The sequence below is a fragment of the Neovison vison genome, chromosome 5 (assembly GCF_020171115.1).
Source record: "Neovison vison isolate M4711 chromosome 5, ASM_NN_V1, whole genome shotgun sequence".
Classification (NCBI taxonomy): Eukaryota; Metazoa; Chordata; class Mammalia; order Carnivora; family Mustelidae; genus Neogale; species Neogale vison.
The window spans coordinates 113,606,315-113,629,608 of NC_058095.1; the positions used below are offsets into that span (position 1 = coordinate 113,606,315).

The 23,294-nt window shown below is 36.3% G+C and overlaps 1 protein-coding gene across 5 annotated transcripts in view; it reads right to left on the reverse strand.

The window, feature by feature from the left end:
- The window catches only part of DGKH (diacylglycerol kinase eta), a 178,479-nt gene that overhangs the window by 19,485 nt on the left and 135,700 nt on the right, over positions 1–23,294 (reverse strand). For all 5 annotated transcript variants that reach the window (XM_044249809.1, XM_044249813.1, XM_044249810.1 and 2 more), the window contains 8 exons: positions 18,128–18,227; positions 16,329–16,653; positions 15,475–15,597; positions 11,206–11,337; positions 5,826–5,943; positions 4,732–4,842; positions 4,497–4,593; positions 1,571–1,678 (listed from right to left, as the gene is read on the reverse strand). In XM_044249809.1, the coding sequence (XP_044105744.1) occupies positions 1,571–1,678; positions 4,497–4,593; positions 4,732–4,842; positions 5,826–5,943; positions 11,206–11,337; positions 15,475–15,597; positions 16,329–16,653; positions 18,128–18,227 (1,114 nt within the window). The remainder of the gene's footprint in view (positions 1–1,570; positions 1,679–4,496; positions 4,594–4,731; positions 4,843–5,825; positions 5,944–11,205; positions 11,338–15,474; positions 15,598–16,328; positions 16,654–18,127; positions 18,228–23,294) is intronic.

A 23,294-nucleotide genomic window follows, 5' to 3' on the forward strand; every position in this document is an offset into this window, starting at 1 on the left:
TAAAACAAAAATTTAGGAAAATAGTAAGCAGAAAAGTAAGTGAACATTACCAGGAAATGATAATCCAAGGACAAAATAATCCACCTTTGCATAAAAATGTATTAAATATCTGTTCACACATAACTCAGATGTCTTGATAAAATGGTGCATATGATTTTAGGAATCCTAAAATACCCAGTTCCCTTGGTATGTTCTAAGGCAAGTCTTTCAATGTGTTACAAGCAATAGCTATGTAAAATGTGCTTAATATCTTAATACAACAACTTTTTAAGGCATTTGAGAAGACGGCAACAGATACCTCAGAGAATAAAAACCATGCAGGCTTATTCCGTCTTGATGTTAAATGCATTTTTCACAAAATTAATTGAATCAAACAAATTAAATTCCAGCTGTATCACTTTGTTCCTTTTATCACTTTGTTCCTTTTATTCGCTCTTTGACTATAATGATAAACATTTATGCCTCTGAAAAAAATTGTTCAGTATCAAGTAATATTCCAATTAAAATTTTCATTGAAAATATCAGGACATGAATTTGCAAACATTGATGATTTCTTATCATCTCTGTAAGCAGAGTGCATGGTATAAAATCCCATCTCTGCTACTTCCTGTGTGAACTTAGTGTCAGTTTCTTCACTGGTAAAATTTAGATTAAAATTGTGGTTGTTAGTAATGAATGTGAAGTTCTGAGAACACTATCTGATTACCTAGTAGATCCTGTTAGCTTTATTTATCTTTATCTCACTGATTTCTTCCCTTTAAAATATTTAAGAGTAGTTACAGGCTGAGAAAAAAATTAGCTGCTAACTAAGTTTTATAGTTCAGTAAGATTGAAATACATTCATATAATGAAAATCACAAATATATTCCAATTTATATTATACTCTAAACTCTGTCTGCTCATTCAAGGACTCTGAAAAAATGGGCCAGTGGGAGCTGTTGCATTATAAGCCTGAAATAAATGGGGCTATCTTTCCTTACATGTGATTCTTCAAAGACTGTGATAATCCTTTTTTTTATTGTTATGTAGATCTTAACAATTGTTCCTTCTCTTTCATTTTATTATTTTTAAAACATTTATTACATTTGCTAGGTTGTGCTTTTCCTTTTTTCGACTTTCCTGTCAAAACACAGCACTAAATTTCAAAGGCCAAATGAGCCCTCTTAACATTTCTAAAGATAAAAATAATAGTAACAGACACAAACTTAGAAAGTTAAAAAGTACAGAAGGTATTTTGGTAAGCATAATAATATCAATTCCCCTTCCCACTCCCAAAATGTCCATGTCCTAATCTGCTGAGGTTATGAATGTTACTTTACGTGACAAAACAGACTTTGCCGATGTCATTACAGGAGGGACCTTAAGAAGGAGAGATTATCCTGGATGACATACTGGGCCCAATGTAACCACAAAAGACACTGAAAGTGGAAGAGAAGGGCAGTTGGGGATATCAGAATGATGCAATGGGAGATTCAGGCTTCCTTTGTGGGCCTTGGAGATGGAGGAAGGGGCCATGGGCCAAGGAATGTAGGCAGTCTCTAGCATCTGGAAGGTAAAAGAAAATACTTACATCATCCTCTTTAGTTCCACCCCAAAAGTTAGTGCCTCCTGCATAGCTGGGAATGTTCAACACTGCTATTCCTTGCAGACTGGGGAGAGGAATATACTGCCCATCACACTGTAAGGTAAAAATCTTAGAGGTTAGATAAAGAGAGCAAAACTGCTAGTTGGGAAGCCACTCGAATACCCAAACAAAGGATGACAGTGGGAAGTGTATTGGCAATGTTTGCTTTTCCTGCAAATATATTCCTAAACATTACCTTTCTCTTGTTTTTCTAATTTAAAAATTCTGAAGCATATACATTCCTATGGCAGAAGTCATTATAGAAAACCGACTTAAAATAACATTTTACCTCTTCTTTCTGTCAAAATCAGGCCGTACTTTTCTGGAGTTTTTTTCAGATCACTTACAATATTCTCACTTGCATCACGGTCACCTTTGTGCTCACGTCAAGTGTCCTTTTGCAAGCAGGTTCAGGGAGGGCTTCTGGGTCCTAACCACCTCATCTAGCTGGTCTCTCAACTCCTGGAACTGAACTCCTGCTCTGTAACTAACTGTTGGCTGGCCAAACTCAAAGCTGGGTTTCTCAAGTAGTCAGAACCAAAACTAAGGAAAGAAAAACCATGAATGACCCAGCAATTGCACTACTGGGTATTTACCCTAAAGATACAAACGTAGTGATCCGAAGGGGCACGTGCACCCGAATGTTTATAGCAGCAATGTCCACAATAGACAAACTATGGAAAGAACCTAGATGCCCACCAACAGATGAATGGATAAAGAAGATGTGGTGTATATATATACAAATGGAATACTATGCAGCCATCAAAAGAAATGAAATCTTGCCATTTGCGACGACGTGGATGGAACTAGAGGGTATCATGCTTAGCGAAGTAAGTCAAGTGGAGAAAGACAACTATCATATGATCTCCCTGATATGAGGAAGTGGAGATGCAACATAGGGGGTTTAGGGGGTAGGAGAAGGATAAATGAAACAAGATGGGTTTGGGAGGGAGACAAACCATAATTGACTCTTAATCTCACAAAACAAACTGAGGGTTGCTGGGAGGAGGGGGGTTTGGAGAAGGGGGGTGGGGTTATAGACATTGGGGAGGGTATGTGCTATGGTGAGTGCTGTGAAGTGTATAAACCTGGCGATTCACAGATCTGTACCACTGGGGATAAAAATATATTATATGTTTATAAAACATAAAAAAAAAAAAGAAAAAGAAAAACCATGAATGTCGGGAAGTATCTTATACTCCGTGTCTTTTCATTAATCAACTTCAATGAAAATAAAAATTACCAATTAGATAGGGAAAAAAATGTCCTCTGGCTGGTGAGTAATTATACATGACATGTAAGCAAATTCTTCCTGAGTAGGAGGTTTACTCCTTCATTTTAAAAGAGGAGAGCTTGCAGAGGTCATACATACAACAGATGCTATCGTTTCATTAATTCTTACAATAAAAAGTAATTAACATAACTTTATAAAACTTGCATTTTAATGCCTGATTGAAATGATCTCTAAACTGTAGAACAAATGAAAATCCAATTTTCAACCATTTTAGATAACAGAATATTTTACACTTGATTATATTCCCTCATGCATTTTTTATATTTTCTTTTCTTTTCTTTTTCATGAAAATACATTCGAAGGTCTATACTCTATCCTAGCACCTAGGGCCATTCCTGGCACACAGCTAAGGCTCACTGTGTATTTATTAAAATGAACAAACATTAAATATTGAGATTAATAAACTTTTTCTGAATCTGTATCTTTGTGTGCTTTTTTTTTTTTAAATTTATTTGACAGACAGAGATTACAAGTAGGCAGAGAGGCAGTCGAGGAGGAAGCAGGCTCCCTGCTGAACAGAGAGCCCAATGCGGGGCTTGATCCCAGGACCCTGGGATCATGACCTGAGCCGAAGGCAGAGGCTTTAACCCACTGAGTCACCCAGGCGCCCTCTTTGTGTGCTTTAGAACAAGCAGTTTAAAACATATAACTAACTTAAAGGAAATGGAAGATACACCAGTAACATCCATCTTAATTTCTCAGCGAGGATAAACCAAACCAGCTGATCATGTGCATGTGCTCCAGAGTGGAAGGTATAATGAGTTTATCTTTACTTGGACATTTAGTTGATAATGAATGAGTTAGACAATTCTGTAGTCTAGGTAACACCTAAAATAATAACGCTCTGTTTAATTTAATGAGCTGTAGACTTAAGATTTGCATACTTTTCTGTACATAGGCTTTTCCTTAAATTAAAGATATCTGGTTATAAAAAGATACAAGATAGGAAAGACGTGTATCAGCATCAACTGTGAATACGGGACCAAGAGGGAAAGAAAATAAAATTCACAGAAATTAGACTTTTCAGAGCCATGCCCCCAATCTTGTTTCTCCTATTAGTGAAGGAGATTTAAAAACTTTTGCCATCCTTAATTTCCTCCTTACATTAGTAAAAACTACTAAAAAATTTAAATGCTCAAAATCTCTTTTTATTTTACTATTGTAAGAATTGGAACAAATACACAGTTCAATCAAAAGAGTCTATATGCTATGAATGTTTTTCTCAGGGATTTGTGAAATGTCAGGCATTATAGAATTGGGTCCGAATTTGTAAACGTAAATGAGAAAATCTGTGAAAATTCATTAGAAATGCTCTCCTCTAAACGTTCTCTCATAGCTCCACCTTCTCAGGGAGCACCATGATGCTATAGAACCATCCACATTTCAGGAGCTAATGATAATGATAACTCATATGTCATCCACAGCCAGTGTCTCCACATCCTTTAGTATAAAGTCGATAATCACCTCCAATGGGTGTTTAAATACTTGAAGAGTCACTGAGACCAAATCAGCTCCTCAAATGTCATTATTTTTCTAAGTAAGATAATCTGAACTATCTTTACTTCAAGATGAACCTACCTCAAGTTGAACCCTCTGTTCTAAATTCTTGTATGATCTCTGTAACAACTCCCGGGTTCCAAGGACTCCATACCACATCAAGTTTTTAGTTCGGCTCCTGAAATAAATATTGGCAGACAATTCAATGGCTATTACTGATTTACTCTTTAAAGGCAGAGCAAGCAAAATAGCTAATAAATGAAATTAAAGTGGAATTACCTCCATGTAATAACATTATTACTATTACCAAAATTACCTGCATTTTTCAGGGTGCTCCTCTCTCTTATTATTAAATTCTAATGAAATTTTTGCATCTAATCCAATCCCAAAGTAATTGTTCATGACACATTTTTCTGAATATCCATCTCTGTGATAATAAGTAAAAGTACATAAAAGTCAACTTCAGATTCATTACAACAATTACAATTTGCACACAAAATAGCACTTAAAAGCATTTAAGCTTCCATGCCTTATAGATGAGACTAAAACTTAGCAGGAATTATTTCCTATTCGTATGCCATGTGTACAAGCCCAGTACATATATGTCATTTTTCGTACATATGATATAAAGGGATAGTAAGCAAGGCAAAGCAGAGACAGAGTCATGGTAATGCTTTTCTATTAATTGTAATAAAACCTTCGTTCTGCTTCCTTTGTAAGCCCCTCACCACACATACAAATGGGAGGGCCTTGCAGTCAGGTGCAAGGAAATTTCTCTCCACTTGTACTCTTATCAATGGACAAATATTCACTGAGTGGTAAAATGACCAGGTCCAGTCCACTCTTCAGGCTTCTTTGGAAAGTACAAAGATGTTTACTGTCTTTGAAGACTGTCATTAGAGAAATGAGATATAACAAAAGCATAATTAAGTACGGAAGTAAAAGTTCATATTGAACTTACAAAAAAAAAATGGTAGTTTTAAGAAGGGAAGAGATCCATGTGGACCAAGAAGCTTCTTGAAGTAAATAAAAATACAAGCTGGTTGGGGAAAGATGAGCGATTTGGCAAGACCAAGAAGAAAGGAGGAAAAAGGAATAGCAAAAATATGGTTATGAAGGTGCCGATGAATATGCTATTCTAGGGAAAAGTGAATACAGCTGTGTCTCTTTGCCATAGTGTTGTTATCCGAGACAAGGGGCTGGACAGGACCTACCTCCGGAACAGATCATGAAAACCACTGTGTTTCCAATGCATCAATGTACTCATCATTATATCAACTTTTGGAATTTTCTGATGACCCTTTTTGTATGGGGAGCCAAACTTCTTGTAATGCACTGACAATGTTACCATTAGTATAAAGCAGAAACAAGAAAAGCCAAAACAAGATATTTACAAAACTATTTTCTTACACTGAATCTGGATCGGGGTCGATAAATGGCGTTGCACCGAAAGGATCAATATTTGCTAGTAACATTTTGTTGATTATAGAACTCCCAGCAATGGAGGCAGCTAGTCCTGCTCTTAAACCTGGCCAGAAAAATAAATACATACAGGATCACATGTTAAGAAAAAGACAGAGAAAGAGCCAATGCATTGTTTTCAGGCCTGGTCTCAGGCACCTTGCCCCCAAAGCATGGTTTTTCAGTGTCTGCTCTTCTCATTAGCCAAAAGTAAGAACTATGACACTGGTAATTTTCAGATTTTTGAGCCTTCTTAGGATCTATATGTTGTCATAAAAATGCAGCAGATGAAGACCCAAATAAGAGTCTCTTTGCAACAGCTTCTCATTTACCATTCTAGTGATTCTAGAACTTCAACAAATAAATATTACTTCCTTTGTTATAGCAAATGAAGTGGTAGTCTATAAGGAATTTACAATAAAGAGTGAATTACCAAGAATGTCACAGAGTTACCATGTCCATACTCTCAAAGCATAAATAATAATAGTTTCAATTAAAAATATTGAGTAGTAGGGAATTTGGGTAAATTGGAAGGGGAGGTGAACCATGAGAGACTATGGACTCTGAAAAACAGTCTGAGGGGTTTGAAGTGGCGGGGGGGTGGGAGGTTGGGGTACCAGGTGGTGGGTATTATAGAGGGCACAGCTTGCATGGAGCACTGGGTGTGGTGAAAAAATAATGAATACTGTTTTTCTGAAAATAAATAAATTGGGAAAAAAAAAACAAAAACAACAACAACAAAAAAATATTAACAGAGGGGTGCCTGCGTGGGTCAGTCGGTTAAGCATCTGCCTTTGGCTCAGGTCATGATCTCAGGGTTCTGGGTTCAAGCCCTGCACTGGGCTCCCTGCTCAGTGGGGAGTCTGCTTGTCCTTTTCCCTCTCTCTCTGCCCCTACCCACCCCTTACCCCATTCTTTCTCTGTCTCTCTTTTCAATAAATCAAATCATTGGAAAAAAAATTAACTGACATACACAAAACTCTGTTGGTGTCAAGAGTAAATCCAAAATTTTAAACACAGATATTTATGAGTTTTAGAAAAACACAGTGTTTGAACATAAAAAATGAAGCATTTATCTTACCTCTAAATATGTAAAACTTCAAGCTTATTTCAACAACTAGTTAGTTTTCTACTGAGTAGTTACAATGTTCAAAGCTATCATCTACCCAACTAATTACTGACTCCAAAAGAATTAAACTCTGGAAAGAAGATAGAGTAATATGGGCCTAAGTGAACAATAAAAAGAAAAGAAGAATGAGGAAAAATATGTAATTGAGAAACAATAGGAAAGTAGGAAAAAAGTCCTTGAGCAAACACTGCTTTCCTCAACTGTGTGCTCTTTTAGAAGATTATTATTTATTTTGGCCTCAAAGTTTAGCTGATTATCAAATAATCAAGATGAATTTTACTTCATAGCTTAATTTCATAGTCTTGAATGGGCTATGGCATATTTAGTCATGCCAGTTTCTTTTATCTCTAAATAAGTGAATAAATGAAAAAAAAATGTTCTGGTAAGGAAAAAAAGAACAGTTTGGATATGTGAAGAACCAGACTCCGGCTGCCCTAAAGAAAAGTATAATATTTTCATTTTTTTAACCTTTATTTTTCATTTATTTTAGAAGAAGAGGGAGCAAGAACAAGCACAGGGGATGGGGGAAGGGGTAGAGGGAGAGGGACTTTCTGTCCTAAGTGCGGAGCCCGTTGCAGGGCTCCATCCCACGACCCTGAGGTCATGCCCTGAGCCAAACCAAGAGTGGGAGACCTAACTGACTTCACTGCCCAGGCACCCCCAACAGTATAATATTTTAAGGTTAGCCATATTCACAGCTTTAGCCCAGAAAGTCATCCCACGGTTCCAGGTTTAAATAGATATAACCTCTAGACATGGAGGCCTTTCCAGAACCAAACATGCTCCTTATCTTTCTTTCCTTATCTTTTTTATTTTAATATTTCATTGAGATATTATATACATACCATAAAATTCACCTTCTAAGTAAGTGTATAATTCAGCTATTTGTATATATATACAAAGTTGTGCAATGATCAGTATGACCTTAGAATATATTTTTTAAGATTTTATTTATTTATTTGACAGAGAAAGAGTGAGCATGCACAAGTGGTGGGGAGAGGCAGAGGAAGAAGGAAAAGCAGACTCCTCACTGAGCTGGGAGCCCGATGGGGGACTCAATCCCAGGACTCTGGGATCATGACCTGAGCCAAAGGCAGACACTTAACCAAATAAGCCACCCAGGCGTCCCTAGAACATTTTTTTATTACTCTCAAAACAAACTCCATACCTGTTGGTAGTCATTTACCTTTCCACCCATTCCCACATCCCCAGAGCCTGGAAACCACCAACCTACTTTCTTTCCCTATGGATTTGACTATTCTGGACATCTCATATAAACGTAATCACATAATGTGTGGCTTTTTATGTCAAGATTCTCTCTCTTAGCATAACATGCTAGGAGGCACTCATGTGGCATTTATCAGTGCTTTGTTCTTTTTAAAGGCTGAATAATAGTCCACTGTCTGCATATTGCACATTTTGTTTCTCCATCAACTGACAATTACTTGGGTTGTCTTCTATGTGGCTATTATGAGTAATGTTGCTATAAACAGTTATGTGCAAGTTTTTATGTAGACATGTATTTTAATTCTCATAGGTTTATAACTAGGAGTTTACTGGATTATATGTTAACTCTGTGTTTAATTCTTTGAGGAACTGCCAAAATGATTTTCTAAATTTCATATTTTGACCAGCAATGTTTCCTTCCTTCCTTCTTCCTCCCTTCCTTTCCTTCCTTCTTTTATGCATTCATTTGTTCTTTTTGACTTATGAGAGAAAATAGTTTTTGTTTTTTCATTGTTTTTATTTGTTTTTAGAGACAGAGAGTGCAGTAGGGAGGGGTAGACAGAGAGGGAGAGAAGAGAGAATCCATGTTGGGCATGGAGACCAATGCAGGGCTCAATCTCACAACACTGAGTTCATGACTCAAGCTAAAATCAAGCATCAGACACTTAACTGACTGAGCCACCTAGGTATCCCGAGAGAACAAAGTTTCATTGGAAGCCACAACAACCCAGAATTTGCAAAAACTAAAAGTAAACACACTATTTTGATGATGGCAGATTATCAGTTGATTAGACCAACTACTCCTCCTTACTATTAGGGCAAATAGGAAAGCTGACCAAAATGTAAAATGAATTCATTTGAAGATCATTAAGAGGTAGACCAATGATGAGAGCTTACCAGTTAACCATTAGAAAAGAAAAATGAGTTAGGTGAGCCCAGGACTTAGGGATAGATTTCTTTCTTTCCTTTCCTTTATTTATTTATTTTGTTTGTTTTGACTTTTTATTCTATTGCGAACACTTAAGAACACTTAACATGAGCTCTATCCTCTTAACAAATTTTTAAGTGTACAAGGCAGTATTGTAAGTACAATGTTGGACATGGCAGATCTCTAGAGTTATTCACCTTCCTTAACTAAAACTTTATGCATGCTGGCCCTATTTTTTGCAGGAAATTTTGTTATACGTTTAGTGGATCTTCCATTTTTGAATCAGTTTTGGTAGTCTGCATGTCTCCAGGAGTTGGTCCATTTCATTGAACTTACCTAATTTGTTGGCATGTAATATTTGATAGTTTTCCCTGATAATCCTTCTTATTTCTGTAAGGCCGTTAGTGACATCTCTCCTCTATCATTCCTGATTTCAGTAATTTAAATCTTCTCTTTCATTCCTTGGTCACTCTAGTAAAGGCTTGTCAATTTGTCAATCTGTTCACAGAATCAGCTTTTGGTTTCACTGATTTTCTGTATTGATTTCTATTCTCTATGTCATTTATTTCCACACCAATATGATTATTTCCTTCCTGCTAATTGCTTTGGGCATCCTTGTTCTTCCTTTTCCGGTTTATTAAGGTACAGAGGTAGATTATGAGATCTTTCTACCTTTTTAATATATGCATTTACAGCTTTAAATTTCACTGTAAGCACTTCCTTGGCTGCATCAAGTAAGTTCTGGTGTGTTGTATTTTTGTTTTCATTCACATCAAAGGATTTAAAGATTTCTCTCATGACTTTTTTTTTCTTTGACCTACATAGTTCTACATATTTGTACATTTCCAAACTTTCCTTCTGTTATGGATTTCTAAATTCATTCCACTGTGGTCAAAAATCGTCCTTTGATAATTTCAATCCTTTTAAATTTACTGAGAATTGTTTGATGGCCTAATTTATGATCCATACTGGAAAATGTTCCATGTGTATGAGACTGAGAATGAATATTCTGCTGTTGTTGGCTGGAGGGTTCTGTAGGTCTGCTTGTTTCATATGTTTTTCAGGTCTTCTATTTCCCTGTTGATTTTTACCTACTTGCTTCTATCAACTACTGAAAGTATGATAATGAAGTCTCCAACTATCATTACTGAATTGTGATTCACCTTTAAAAAGAACTTGTAGGACAGACTGCTTTTCAGGGTGTAACTTGGGTCCAATCAACTCTGGAATAAATCTGGAGAGTTTTCACTAAGTCAAACAACTGGTGTTTAAGGAGACATCGGAGACATCTCCTATTTTTCTTCTCCCTAGCTGCACATGTTGTTTGCTTTCCACTAGTATTAACCCAATCTCAAGGTCAATTCATCTCATTGGAGCTGGAATGGATGTCTCAGATATTCCAAAAGGAAGCAGTGTTACTAGTCTAAAAATGACGGAGCGTCTTGTGGCTCACAACAAAGAGGACAGCTATGGAGATACCAAAGAGGTAGTAGAATATAAGATAAGATTTACCCTGGGTGCTTAGTAAATGCAGAATCCTGGGCTGTATTCTAGTATAACTCAATTAAAACTTCTCAGGGCAGTGCCCCAAAACATGTATTTTAGTACTTCCTTTCTTTCCTTCTTTTTTTTTTTTTTAAGATTTTATTTATTTATTTGACAGAGAGTGATCACAAGTAGGCAGAGAGGCAGGCAGAGAGAGAGGAGGAAGCAGGCCCCCTGCTGAGCAGAGAGCCCAATGCGGGACTCAATCCCAGGACCCCGAGATCATGACCTGAGCCGAAGGCAGCGGCCTAACCCACTGAGCCACCCAGGCACCCCCCTTTCTTTCCTTCTTGTTATAACTCTTAAACACACACACACACACACACACACACACACACACAAGTCTAAGGATCTGGAATCTGGTTGTAAGAGTGACAAGAACATTCTCCCAAAGGGACATTTATCTCTAAGAAGACATTTCTATAGTGTGTAGAAATGAGTACTTAATACATTTTCACAGAAATGTTTACAAATACCCCATATTTCAGAATCTATACTACCTGGGCAGATTATTCTGGTGTTGAGCACAGGGAGGTTCTCTTTGCCAGCTGCCACAGCGGGACCAGAGCCAGAGTCAGCCGGGGAACGACTTGCCCGGCCATCTGGAGACCGAGGTGCAGGTGCAGCTTTAACTATTGGCGAAAAGTCCCGATGAATTAAAAAAGAAAAAAAAAAGGTAATGATAAAGTTATAAGAATAAGCAAGCCCTAATATATTCAGGACATAAAAATAATTTAATGTGTATTTAAATCAATGAGCAGAACTGAAGATATTACATTGTGTTTACCTATTCTTTTACCATTGTTTTTTCTTTGAGATTTACTGTTCGGAGGGATTCAGCCACAGGTAGATATCCAGATAGATCATTTCAAACAGACAGAAATTAGTAAAAAGTATAGTATAACTAAAGGTCAGTAATACTCACAATTTGAATGTGTCCAACCCATATTTAAAGACAAAAAGAAATTCTGAAGCCTGATGATTTTAAAAAATGGTACATATGTGTTAAAATGTACACCACCAGTGTAATCCTTTTGCCATAATGTTGGGTGAACGATCAAATGTAATTAATTAATTCCCAGAGCTAATACGTGAAATGTGAGTTAACATTGTCTTCCATACATAAAAGGAAAAATAGTATTTTTTAATGAAACCAATATGTTTCCTGAACTTCTCAATTAACTATATATTCAAAACAAAAATTTGCCCCAGATAGGTCTATCATATTCGTTAAAATGTTCAATACATTTAAAAGATTATTCCTAAGGAGTATTACTCTCAAAGTCAACAAAAAAGATTTAATTCTGTCTAAACTACAGCAACGTAATGGAGAGCAAATAGTATCTTTAACTAATTTAGGAGCTATTGGCAGGTGTTTAAATAAAAAAACAGTATTCCTCAAATTCAATTTAAAAATACTTAAAAATTTAATTACCTTCACTCTCCCTAAGGCTAATTACAAACTAACCACATTAATCTTACACTCTCTTCTCTTTCTTCAAAAGCAGTCCAGTTGCACTAAAGAAAAGTAGCAGACAGCCACCTTTTTTTGACAGATGAGAGACCCAGAGCTAATTTCTAATAAAAACAACCTTTTGATATTCATCTCCTATAAAAACCAGAGAGCGTCCTAGTGACTGAGATTGATGTAACATTGATGGTAACTAAATTAATGTTTCATGTTTCTTCTTAAACATAACATCTCATCGATCATATTAATATACCTCACTGTACATCTCAGACATATGAATTATTGCATAATTTAATCATATAATGACTCCTCTTCAAAAAGTAATGATTATTTAATACAGAAATACTTCTATTACTACTGATTCCCACTAAACCGAATTATTAGCTAGAAAACAAGAACAAATATTGCAACATTAAGGTACCAAATGTTGCAATGTGTGTAAATTTATGACTATTTCAACTTCAGTATCTAGAGTTGCCTACCTTTATTTTTTAGCTTTCTTTGTAGACTACAATGGAAGTGTTCAGTTCATGAGACAATAGTAAGATGGGATGGTAGCCAGCTGAAAAACCATTAGCAATGAGTGCTGGAAAACCAATCCTCCAAAGAAACCATGCCTTGTCTTAATAGAAATGATCAAGCAGCATACTGTAAGAATCCCATTGTCAGCCCTACTTAAGTCAGCTTTATAATGGGTGAAGACATACAAGTCCCGCTTATGAAATTCTAGATGAAGTCGATTTGAGATGATACAGTCAAGCTTCAAAAGATTTTGACAGGATGCAATGACAGCTCCAAATCGAAAAGATAAAAGTTCATAGGGATGAGCATGTACTGCTCTAATTAGGTTTAAAAAATCACTTGCACAAAATAGGAGGAGATATTACTTCATGCCAAGAAGAAATCTTCAGTGGTCCTTCTAACATGAAAAAATGTCCAGAATAAGTAGTGTATGGCTATCAGTGTGGTGTGTTAGAGTATGAAATACCAGGGGGAATGCATTCAAAATGGGACATGATATTCACCAATTAAATGCAACCAGGAAAACTACAAAGTTTGGAATTGAGTTAATAATTGGTGAAAGAATTGAGGAGATAATGTAGAAAAGAAGATACTAAGTTATGGGAAGAAGACAGGATGCCACACGAGCCTGCTTTTAAGGTACTCACATAGCACCACACAAAAGTCAGCAGTTGTGACTGTTACCATGATCATACATGAAGCTTTATTAATTAGTGTGCTCACACGCAGAAATGGAAGGAGGAAAATACAAAGCTAAATGTAAAGAAAAACTTTCTGACAATAAACGCTGATTTGAAGAATGGGATGTAGTGAGAGTCAATGGGGGGCCGCCCGGCTGGCTCAGTCCGTAGAGCTTGCGACTCTTGATCCTGGGGTCATGAGTTCAAGCTCCATGCTGGATGTAGAGATTACTTAAACACATAAAATAAAATATCTAAGACAAACCAAAAAGGAAAGCGAGTGGTCCAAAGGCTAAACGGCCATCTGTCAAGAGGGTTATAAAGTATATGCCTGTATAGGATTACAGGCTGACCTTTAAGGTCTACAGGGTATAAAGTTAGAGAGTTGAGCTGTCTATTGGCATAAGTACATTTCAAGTCTAAAAGGGCTATGGGTGTCCAATAAGTACACACTGGTTGTATGCCAGACGTGTGAAGACTGTAAGGGCTACATTCAAAGTTTCTAAGAGTTTTACATACAATAAGGGATAGTCTTTCGAAGCTGACATAATTAGTAGTAGCAGCAGTGGGAGGAATAGCACTGATAATAGTGAGAATGACAGCAAATGCTCCTTTCCAGCACTAAGGCACCAGACACTATTCTAGGCACTCCACATATATATCAACTACTCTAACCTTCACAACCAGTAGGCACGTCATTATCCCCTTGTTACAAATGAGGAAACTGTTGAGAAATTAAGTAATCCACTCAAGTGCACGTGTAATGAAAGTGAAGCAGAAACCTAACCACTGCAGTTCTGAGTTAACAGTGTTGACTTTTCATTAGTACCATGCAATTATTTTCATATTATCTTCTCAGCCTCATTATCCTTTAATTTCTGCTTTTCTTTATTCTAGCAAATTAATAATTATTCCCTTATACAATCTGAACTATTAAAAGTATAAATTCATCTTCAAACTTAAGAGGCAGAGGAATAATTAATGTTCTCCAAGTGACTACATATTAATTTCCTGGCAAACGTAATTTCAGTAGAGATAGGGTTGTAATTAGATGTCCAGTGATTTTGAAGATTAATTTAGCAGTAAGAATTAGCAAACCATCCAGGTTGATCAATGGAATCCAGGGGACTGCTCAATGATTTAAAAGGCAAACTTTGGGCATGTACAATGTGCCCAAAACTTCACTTCAATGTGCAGTTTTCCCATAATTCTCTAAGGCATCTATGAGCTAAAAACACATTAAAATCTGCTGATTTAGATGTTTCTTCCCTTTTCCTCAGGAAAATTAAGATACTTAGCCATGTTTGGTTCCAAAAGCCTTAGTTTATTATGATACTCTCCAGATTATATGATAAAGCGGGATGTGGGAGTATTTGACAATCACCTAAATGTTACCGTTATTATTTTAGTATTCATAACTATCTAAGCTTTACCTTCTGAAAAGCCTAGATGAATGGATAAAGAAGATGTGGTATATATACACAATGGAATACTATGCAGCCATCAAAAGAAACGAAATCTTGCCATTTGCGACAACATGGATGGAACTAGAGCGTATCATGCTTAGCGAAATAAGTCAAGCGGAGAAAGACAACTATCATATGATCTCCCTGATATGAGGGAGTGGTGATGCAACATGGGGGCTTAAGTGGGTAGGAGAAGAATCCATGAAACAAGATGGGATAGGGAGGGAGACAAACCATAAGTGACTCTTAATCTCACGAAACAAACTGTGGGTTGCTGGGGGGAGGGGGTTTGGGAGAAGGGGGGTAGGGTTATGGACATTGGGGAGGGTATGTGCTTTGGGGTAAATTGGAAGAGGAGATGAACCATGAGAGACTATGGACTCTGAAAAACAATCTGAGGGGTTTGAAGTGGTGGGGGGGTGGGAGGTTGGGGTACCAGGTGGTGGGTATTATAGAGGGCACAGCTTGCATGGAGCACTGGGTGTGGTGAAAAAATAATGAATACTGTTTTTCTGAAAATAAATAAATTGGAAAAAAAAAAAAAAAGTTTACTTCAAACTGATAAGCCTTTTGCGAACGAAAAGCAGAATTGTATTCTATCTAATTCCAAAAGGGTTACAGTTTTCTTACCAGTGGATGACTCTCTTGTGTCATCGTCTTTGGACTCTTCTTTAGATTCGTCTGTTTCTGTACTGTCATTATCGAACGACTGGCTCACTGGCTCACAGGGATGGACACTCTGGTCATCCATAACTGAGAAATGTGTTTGGACAAGTAAAAATAAAATCCATAAATATTAATATATGCTTAAAAAAAAATGAAACCTAAAGCAAAAGAAATTCCGGATTCACAAATACTAACATAACAAATTTGGGGGTGATAACCATAAGGACTAGAGATTATCAAACTGAATACTTGAAATTGTAAACATTACTTTTTTATCAGAAGAAAAAAAATAAAAGAATTCGGGAATGAAACACAAGTCCATCTATAAGTTACAACCTGAATAAGGTGTTCTTGCATATTAATTTTTTATGTTAAAGGTAACTTTTAGGCCACTACTAAAATTCGAAGAGAAGTATATCCATTATATTCATACAAAAAATTAAAATACAGGTGGAACCTTTATAACTCTTTAAAAAGCAACATAAACATTTAGGAAATGAATTTAAGAGAGTATTTTCAAAGTAGTTTGCAGGTTTGATGTTCTTTAAGAACTCAACAGATTCCCATTAGGTAAAAGATATTTAAAATTTTAGAATTGTAACTTAATTTTCCATGTTTCCAGTGTATTTTTATCTTTGAGATATTATTTTATGTATCATTGATACGTCATTCCTCACATTAACATCGTATGTGAATCCTACTTAAACAGCAAATAGGACTTAGTTCAAATTTCATTCTAATGGCCTCATCTTCTGTCCTGCCTGAAAATTTTGTGTGTGTGTCCAGTCTGACCAATATGAAAATTCCACTGTGCTTACAAGATGGGGACGCAGCTAACTTCTTCAAAGGCCAACTTTGTTCACGGGTACCCTTGCCAGCTTCTTCAATGACTTGTCGCACAGCTTTCTTTAAACTGTTTGCCCGCAGCATTATTTCCTTTGGCTTGACAGCTTTCTGGGAGGGAGGTTTTGCAGGGTCATCTACGAGCTGTTCTTTGCTTTCACACAAGGATTCTTCACTGGAAGATTCCACGGTATCTTCTTCTACGATGAGAGAGTGAATGCCTGGGAGAACGGGGGCAGCCTGGGAATCTGTGTGCAAAGCTTGAAGCAACTGTTCAAGCTTTTCATTTAGGACCGAACACTAAGAAAACAAAAATACAGCAATGAATCTCCACGGGGTGGAAATGGAAAAGGACAGTTTGAGCGAATCACTTCTGATGTTAGAGGAAAGATGCCTATATTAATGTTTACCAATTAATTGGCTATCCATTATAAAGGATACTTTTTGATAGCCTATAGACAAAATAATTTATCATTTTTTTAAAAAAGCACAATTATGTAAATTTTATGTGTGCTTCCAGAATATTCCAACTCTCCCATCTTTATATAATTATTTTTCCATAAAACAAAATCTCTATTATCTTTATATAGGTATTTTTCCTTAAAAGAACAAACACTTCACTTCAAAGTGACACATTCCACAAAAAACTTAGGCAATACTTATATAAAACATTGTGTAAACTTTTTTTTAAAGTAATCGACGTAAGGTACCGTTTTGAGCATCATAAACTGCAGGTCTGTCTGAGTTCTTGGTAAGCTCTCCTTCAAAGCTTTGGTTGTGAAAGGGGTGAACGGTGCCTACAGGCTTACTGGCTCAAAAAAAGAGCAAAAAGGAAAATGCACAAGGGTAAAGAAGAAGAAGAAGATGCAGAAAGAAACACATGCACTCCGCCCTTATTTCTGTCTGCTTCTCTCGAATGACTAAGGGTAAAGAAACACGGAGGCTGACACTGATGCTACAAATGTCCTAATACACCTGTGATTGCCACTCCAATTCCTGTCCTTTCCTCCTCCAGAAATAGTTCGGAGAAAAAAAAAATATGGCTAGAGAGGTCTTCTGTTTTCTGAAGCTCTCCACAGAAAAAAATAAGAAAAAAAGAGGCTGAAAACATCAAATGTATGTTCATTTCTATTTCCTTTTCCTTTCACTCAATGAAGCCACCATCCATAGCATATGAGAGCATTCCTTTGCAAGCCCAAGAAAGCCAAATCTTTTATAAGAATGTCTGGCAAAGAATAAATGAAAGTAAAGAAAGTAGCTTTTAAGGTTCTTACTTTGGCCTCCAAAAGCTCATAAAGGGGGGGAAAAATCTATAAAGAAAAAGACAAAGCAAGAAACAGTATCCTGAGAGGGGCCAAGGACCATAATGCCTGGGGAACCTGAAGAACCACACTAGGTAGGAGCCTGATGACTAGTTTGCCTGGAAGTGGAAAGCCATTCCTCTCCCCATTGGAACACCAGCCGCCCAGCATTTTCCCCCATGTGACCCCGCTGCTGAGCATCTCTCCTTGGGGATGTCAATCCATGGGAAAAGCAAGTTGGTTTATAAAATTCAGGCTTTCGGACAGTATCAGTGGTACAGTTTTCTTACACATGCAAGGGTAACCGTAAAATAGAATATATTTTAATCCCTCACATCTGATTCAAAAGTAGTTTTTCACTTGATTTAAGATGTTTTGGCAAGAAAGGCATTTGATCAATTTAGCTGTGAAACACAAGGCAGTGTCAATGTTGTCAGTAAAAAACTTGTGTGCCCTAAAGGTGACCCGCTTACTTTACTGGCCATGGCGTCTGCGGCAACGGTGTTTTCCATCGTTTTTTCATAGGCCTTCTCTACTTTGGCAACAAAGTCCTTTACAGTTTCACATAGTACCCTTTGAGGAAAAAAAAGTGCAATTCAGTAAACCCCGTGGACTGGTTTGGTTTGATTTACAAATATATTTTAAAAACAAGCACAATTAGGCAAACTGTCAAAGCATAGGTATATATGTACCATTTGTATAAAAAACCCACACTTCTATGTGCTGTGTTACACATACTACTAGTAAGTTCCAGACATTCTGAGTGATAAATGGAAATGCACATAAATAAACTCTGCTCTACTGGGTGTGGTGCATAAACAATGAATTCTGAAACACTGAAGAGAAATAAAATAAAATGAAAAAAAGAAACCCAAAAACCTCTGTTCTGTGTAATTTAACTGATTATCATTTTAAGGTCAAAATAAGCCTTACTCAAATATTTAAATTAAATTCTTGAGGAAAGTATTTGTAAATCTCATTAAAAATATAAGCATTGGGGTGCCTGGGTGGCTCAGTGGGTTAAGCCTTTGCCTTCGGCTCAGGTCATGATCTCAGGGTCCTGGGATCCAGCCCGACATGGAGCTCTCTGCTCAGCAGGGAGCCTGCTTCCCTCTCTCTGCCTGCCTCTCTGCCTACTTGTGATCTCTGTCAAATAAATAAATAAAATCTTTTAAAAAAAAAAGGCATTATGTACCGTTAGCCAACATATAGTATTTCACTGGGTTGTGATGTAGTAACAATTTCTTAGTTGTGTATTTAACACCCGGTGCTCATTAAAAATTTTTTTTAAAATTTAAAAGCCATACATTATATCACTAAAAATTAAAAAAAGCATTATCTCCAGCCTCTTATATATTTTCATAACAGGACTTGCAATGTTAAAAAAAAAAAAAAGGATAAATTTGTCACTTAATGTTGTCACTGTCACTCTACTGCTCATGATCCAGGTATCTTGAAAGTGTACTGTTCCTGAAGAGGAGAGGGATTGTGTAAACAAGCTGCCACTTGAATTGAGTTACATTCTCCGTAAATCCATTTGTTTTTTTCCTTAAGGTAACCAGTACAGTCATACGCAAGACTAACTTAATTTAGATCTTGTTAGTGTCAACAATATATGGTTTTACTTGTTTGTTGCTTTTAATTACATTTGGTTTCTTTGTAAGAGAAACAGATCAAAAGAAAAAATTATCTGAAACCCTAAACACTAATTAAAATCTGTCTTTCAAAAGCCTTAGGGACTGGGGTTGGATTACAAACCACCCAACAGAATGACATGTGATCAGCTTTTTGTAGCGAGTTTGAAAACAAAATCAGATGATTTTAAAATAAAAGTATTTCTCTTTATTATGGATACAGATTGAGAAATTTGAAGGAAAAAAAAAAGCAGATTCCAGCAATTATTTTTTCTATTAAACTTGCAATTTTCTCTGGCATGTGAGGGACATACTGATTATGTTTCCAGATATTTAAGTATTATGACATTAAGCCATTCATTAGGTACAATACACACACACACACACACAATCCAAACCTTCCCATTTATCATCTAAAAAATAAATTATGAATTATTCCTAATAAATTTTGCTTTCTTTGCTATTTTTTGGCAACCATTTCTAGATTTTTGCTTGGACAAAAAGTAATATTTCCTAACCTTCAACCTCTTTGCTGGCTTTTTAATTCACATTTCTCCAGAGACTCCAGCTTACTATTAGAGATGAAGTCATGTGCTTTACCTCAAGTTTTGTCTTCGTTGTTCATGTATACTACTTTTACAAAACTTCTTGAAATATTAAGGCAAGCTGTCACTAAGTTTTTTCCATGAGCTTTACTAAAAGTCTCTTTCGGATGTCCCACCTCTAAGGAGAGGAGATACTGTCCTCCCTCTTTATGTAACCCTAAGATATGTTTTCCTTGCTATTAATATAACACGTCTTGACATGATTTTCTCCTGTAAAATTTGTAAAATTGCATATGCCATAACATTACCATAGCTACTTTTTCTGGTATTTTACTAACTCCTAGGGACAGAGCCTATAGGTCAATCAGCCTAGGAATGAAAGGGGCAACAAAGGTGCCATGTTGCTCAGACAGATGGAGACTGAAGAAACAGAGTATGATTCTGTGTTAGAGAAGACTTGCCATGTAAGTTGTGAGAAGGATCAGAAGAAATGGTTTACCTTAGGATCCAATAAGTTTTAAATTCTAGAAGACGTAAAATATTAAACTCTGGAGAAATGAACTTTTTACTATACCTAAATAGTGAATGTAGATTTCTTGAAGTTGAGATAAAATGTCTACCTAAAAATAGCATGATTTCAAAGTCATACCACCTGGGAACTTGCAAATTGCAGAAAAACAATTTTAAGATGTATTTGCTATGGTAACATGGAAGATATTCTCCAACTGATACAGTGCTCTAATTTAGTGCATAAAGACATCTGGAAAAGATGTGCAAAAATCAAATAAATGAAAGTGGAATGTGGATTTTCCCACAGGGCTATAAAATTTTTTAATCCCTAATTATATCTTTTTTTTTTAAAGATTTTATTTATTTATTTGACAGAGAGAAATCACAAGTAGGCAGAGAGGCAGGCAGAGAGAGAGAGAGAGGGAAGCAGGCTCCCTGCTGAGCAGAGAGCCCGATGCGGGACTCGATCCCACGACCCTGAGATCATGACCTGAGCTGAAGGCAGCGGCTTAACCCACTGAGCCACCCAGGCGCCCCATAATCCCTAATTACATCTTAAATCAACATTAGCCATAATTTTGACTAGATATTTCCAAGCATTTTATATCTTTAGTTTTGTTCTCTTCCTTACAAGCTGAGCACAAATATGCAGTTGATACTGCACCAAATATTCTGTTGAAGCTAACAAAAGTCCATATTTAGTAAGCTTAATGATTTCCTCTATCATCGCAATTATACTGTATTCATGAGATCTATACTTTTTATCAATAGCAGCAGTATCTTCATTTATCAGTTTTCCCCCACTTATTTTTAAATAGGGGCAAATGACAGTAAAATATGCAAACACTATACTAAGAAAATATGGCAATGGTGCCCAAACAGATGCACATATGGGCAGGCAGGGGTCATCCTATGAGAATCTGAAATGATGTAAAAAAGCTACAATCAGAAATTTAAGATGATTTACAAGTATCAATGCATAATCTAGAAAAACTCTTAGCTATCTCTATGCTCTGAGGAAACATTCTAACAACTACATTATCTTACCTCATTTATTCAGTGAGGAAGTCGGGGGGGGAGTTTGCCTACATTATCGCTATGATAGATAACAAGTCTGAAATTCTGTGATCCTATGGAAATCATTTCAATCTTATTATTTTTTCTGGCCAATGATCCCATTTTCTAAGAAGTCTTGTCTACAAAACAAATTGCATTTACTTAATAACTTTGCTTTGTATTTTTATTAGTAAATGAGATCTATAACTGCTAACTAATGCTTCTGATTTTCAGAAGGTTAACTCATGCTACCATACCAAACTGACAAAATTTCAAAATCAAAGAACTGTTGACATGATGTTGGTTAACCCGTAGTAACTACATTAGTTAACCTACATATCAGTTATGATAATGGAATATAGCTTTTCCATCAGTATTTTCAGCATTTTAAAATTAATACAGCTTAAGCTACTGAGAATTTTCATGTTATCATGCCTTAATAAAAAATTTTTTTTAAGCATGGAGAACTATTACAGACTTTACAAGTCTTAAAGGGACATATAACCCAAATGCAATATCTGAACCTTGTTTGGATTTTTTTTTTTTAAGATTTTATTTATTTGACAGACAGAGATCACAAGTAGGCAGAGAGGCAGGCAGAGAGAGAGAAAGGGGGAAGCAGGCTCCCCGCAGAGCAGAGAGCCCAACGTGGGGCTTGATCCCAGGACCCTGGGATCATGACCTGTGCCGAAGGCAGAGGCTTAACCCACTGAGCCACCCAGGCGCCCTCTTGTTTGGATTTTGATTTGAAAAAATCAACTGTTTAAAACAAACTTTGAGATAACTAGGGACAATGGATATGGATGGAGTATATAGATAGAGAATTACTAATTGTATTAGACTAATTATATTAGACTTTTTAACAAGATTATTAGGTATATACACGGAAAATAGAATAAAATGATTTCTGGGGTTTGCTTAGAGTTACTATAGCAGAAGAAAGTGGGAGTGGATGACAAAACTTCGATAAATACTGAAGCCATGTGATAGGTATGGTGGGAAACCATTATATCAGTCTTTCTACTTTTATGAATGTTTGAAAGTGTTCATAACAAAAATTAAACTTAAAAATATACCATATTACTAGTACAAATTTACTACATTTTGTCCTTTTTTCTCTCTTGTACCTCTTTATGGCAAAACCCCTAAAATTTTAATCTGTGGTTATAAAGGCAGGACAGCTGAGCAGTCTGGGTGCACAGATGAGTGACAAGAGGGGGCCAGGGGTGGAATAGAATCTGTTTCAAGGCAAATGAGCAAGTCAAAGAGAAATCCAAAGCTAAAGCTAATAGTAGAGCCTAGATAAAGAGCCAGGCCAAGGTCAAACAAAAAATTTGAATGTAATTGATTAAAGCACGAGATGATGATACCATAATTTAATATAGCATTCTGTAGTTTATAAACTCTGCATTTATTTCATTACTCAACTTAATTCTCCTAACAGTTCCATGAGGGAGACAGGAAAGGCACGCTTTCCTCTCTTACACTTCATAAAACAGACACAGGCCACAAAGCTAGCAAATGGCTGAATCTCAGCTAGGACCTCAGAATGACTTCTACTTGGTCCAACGTTGTGATTTACTCCAGTGGTGTTCAAGCTGTTTTCCAGAAATACGTCAAAGATTCTGCAAATACTTGATTCAAATTTCATTTAGAAATGTAGGATATATTTTTTTACATGTTCAAATAATCATTAGAGATATTAGAGACAAATAATATGACAGCTTCTACTTTAGAATTCACATTTTTTTGGTGCAAATCTTAGACTATATTTGATGCAGTTTTCATTTATTTCTGTATTTTATTTCAGTTACATGGCAGTAAGGAAGTTGTCTTCAAGAGTTGAAATAAGATACAGAAATAACTAGAAGCTGTATCAAATACAAAATAGTAGG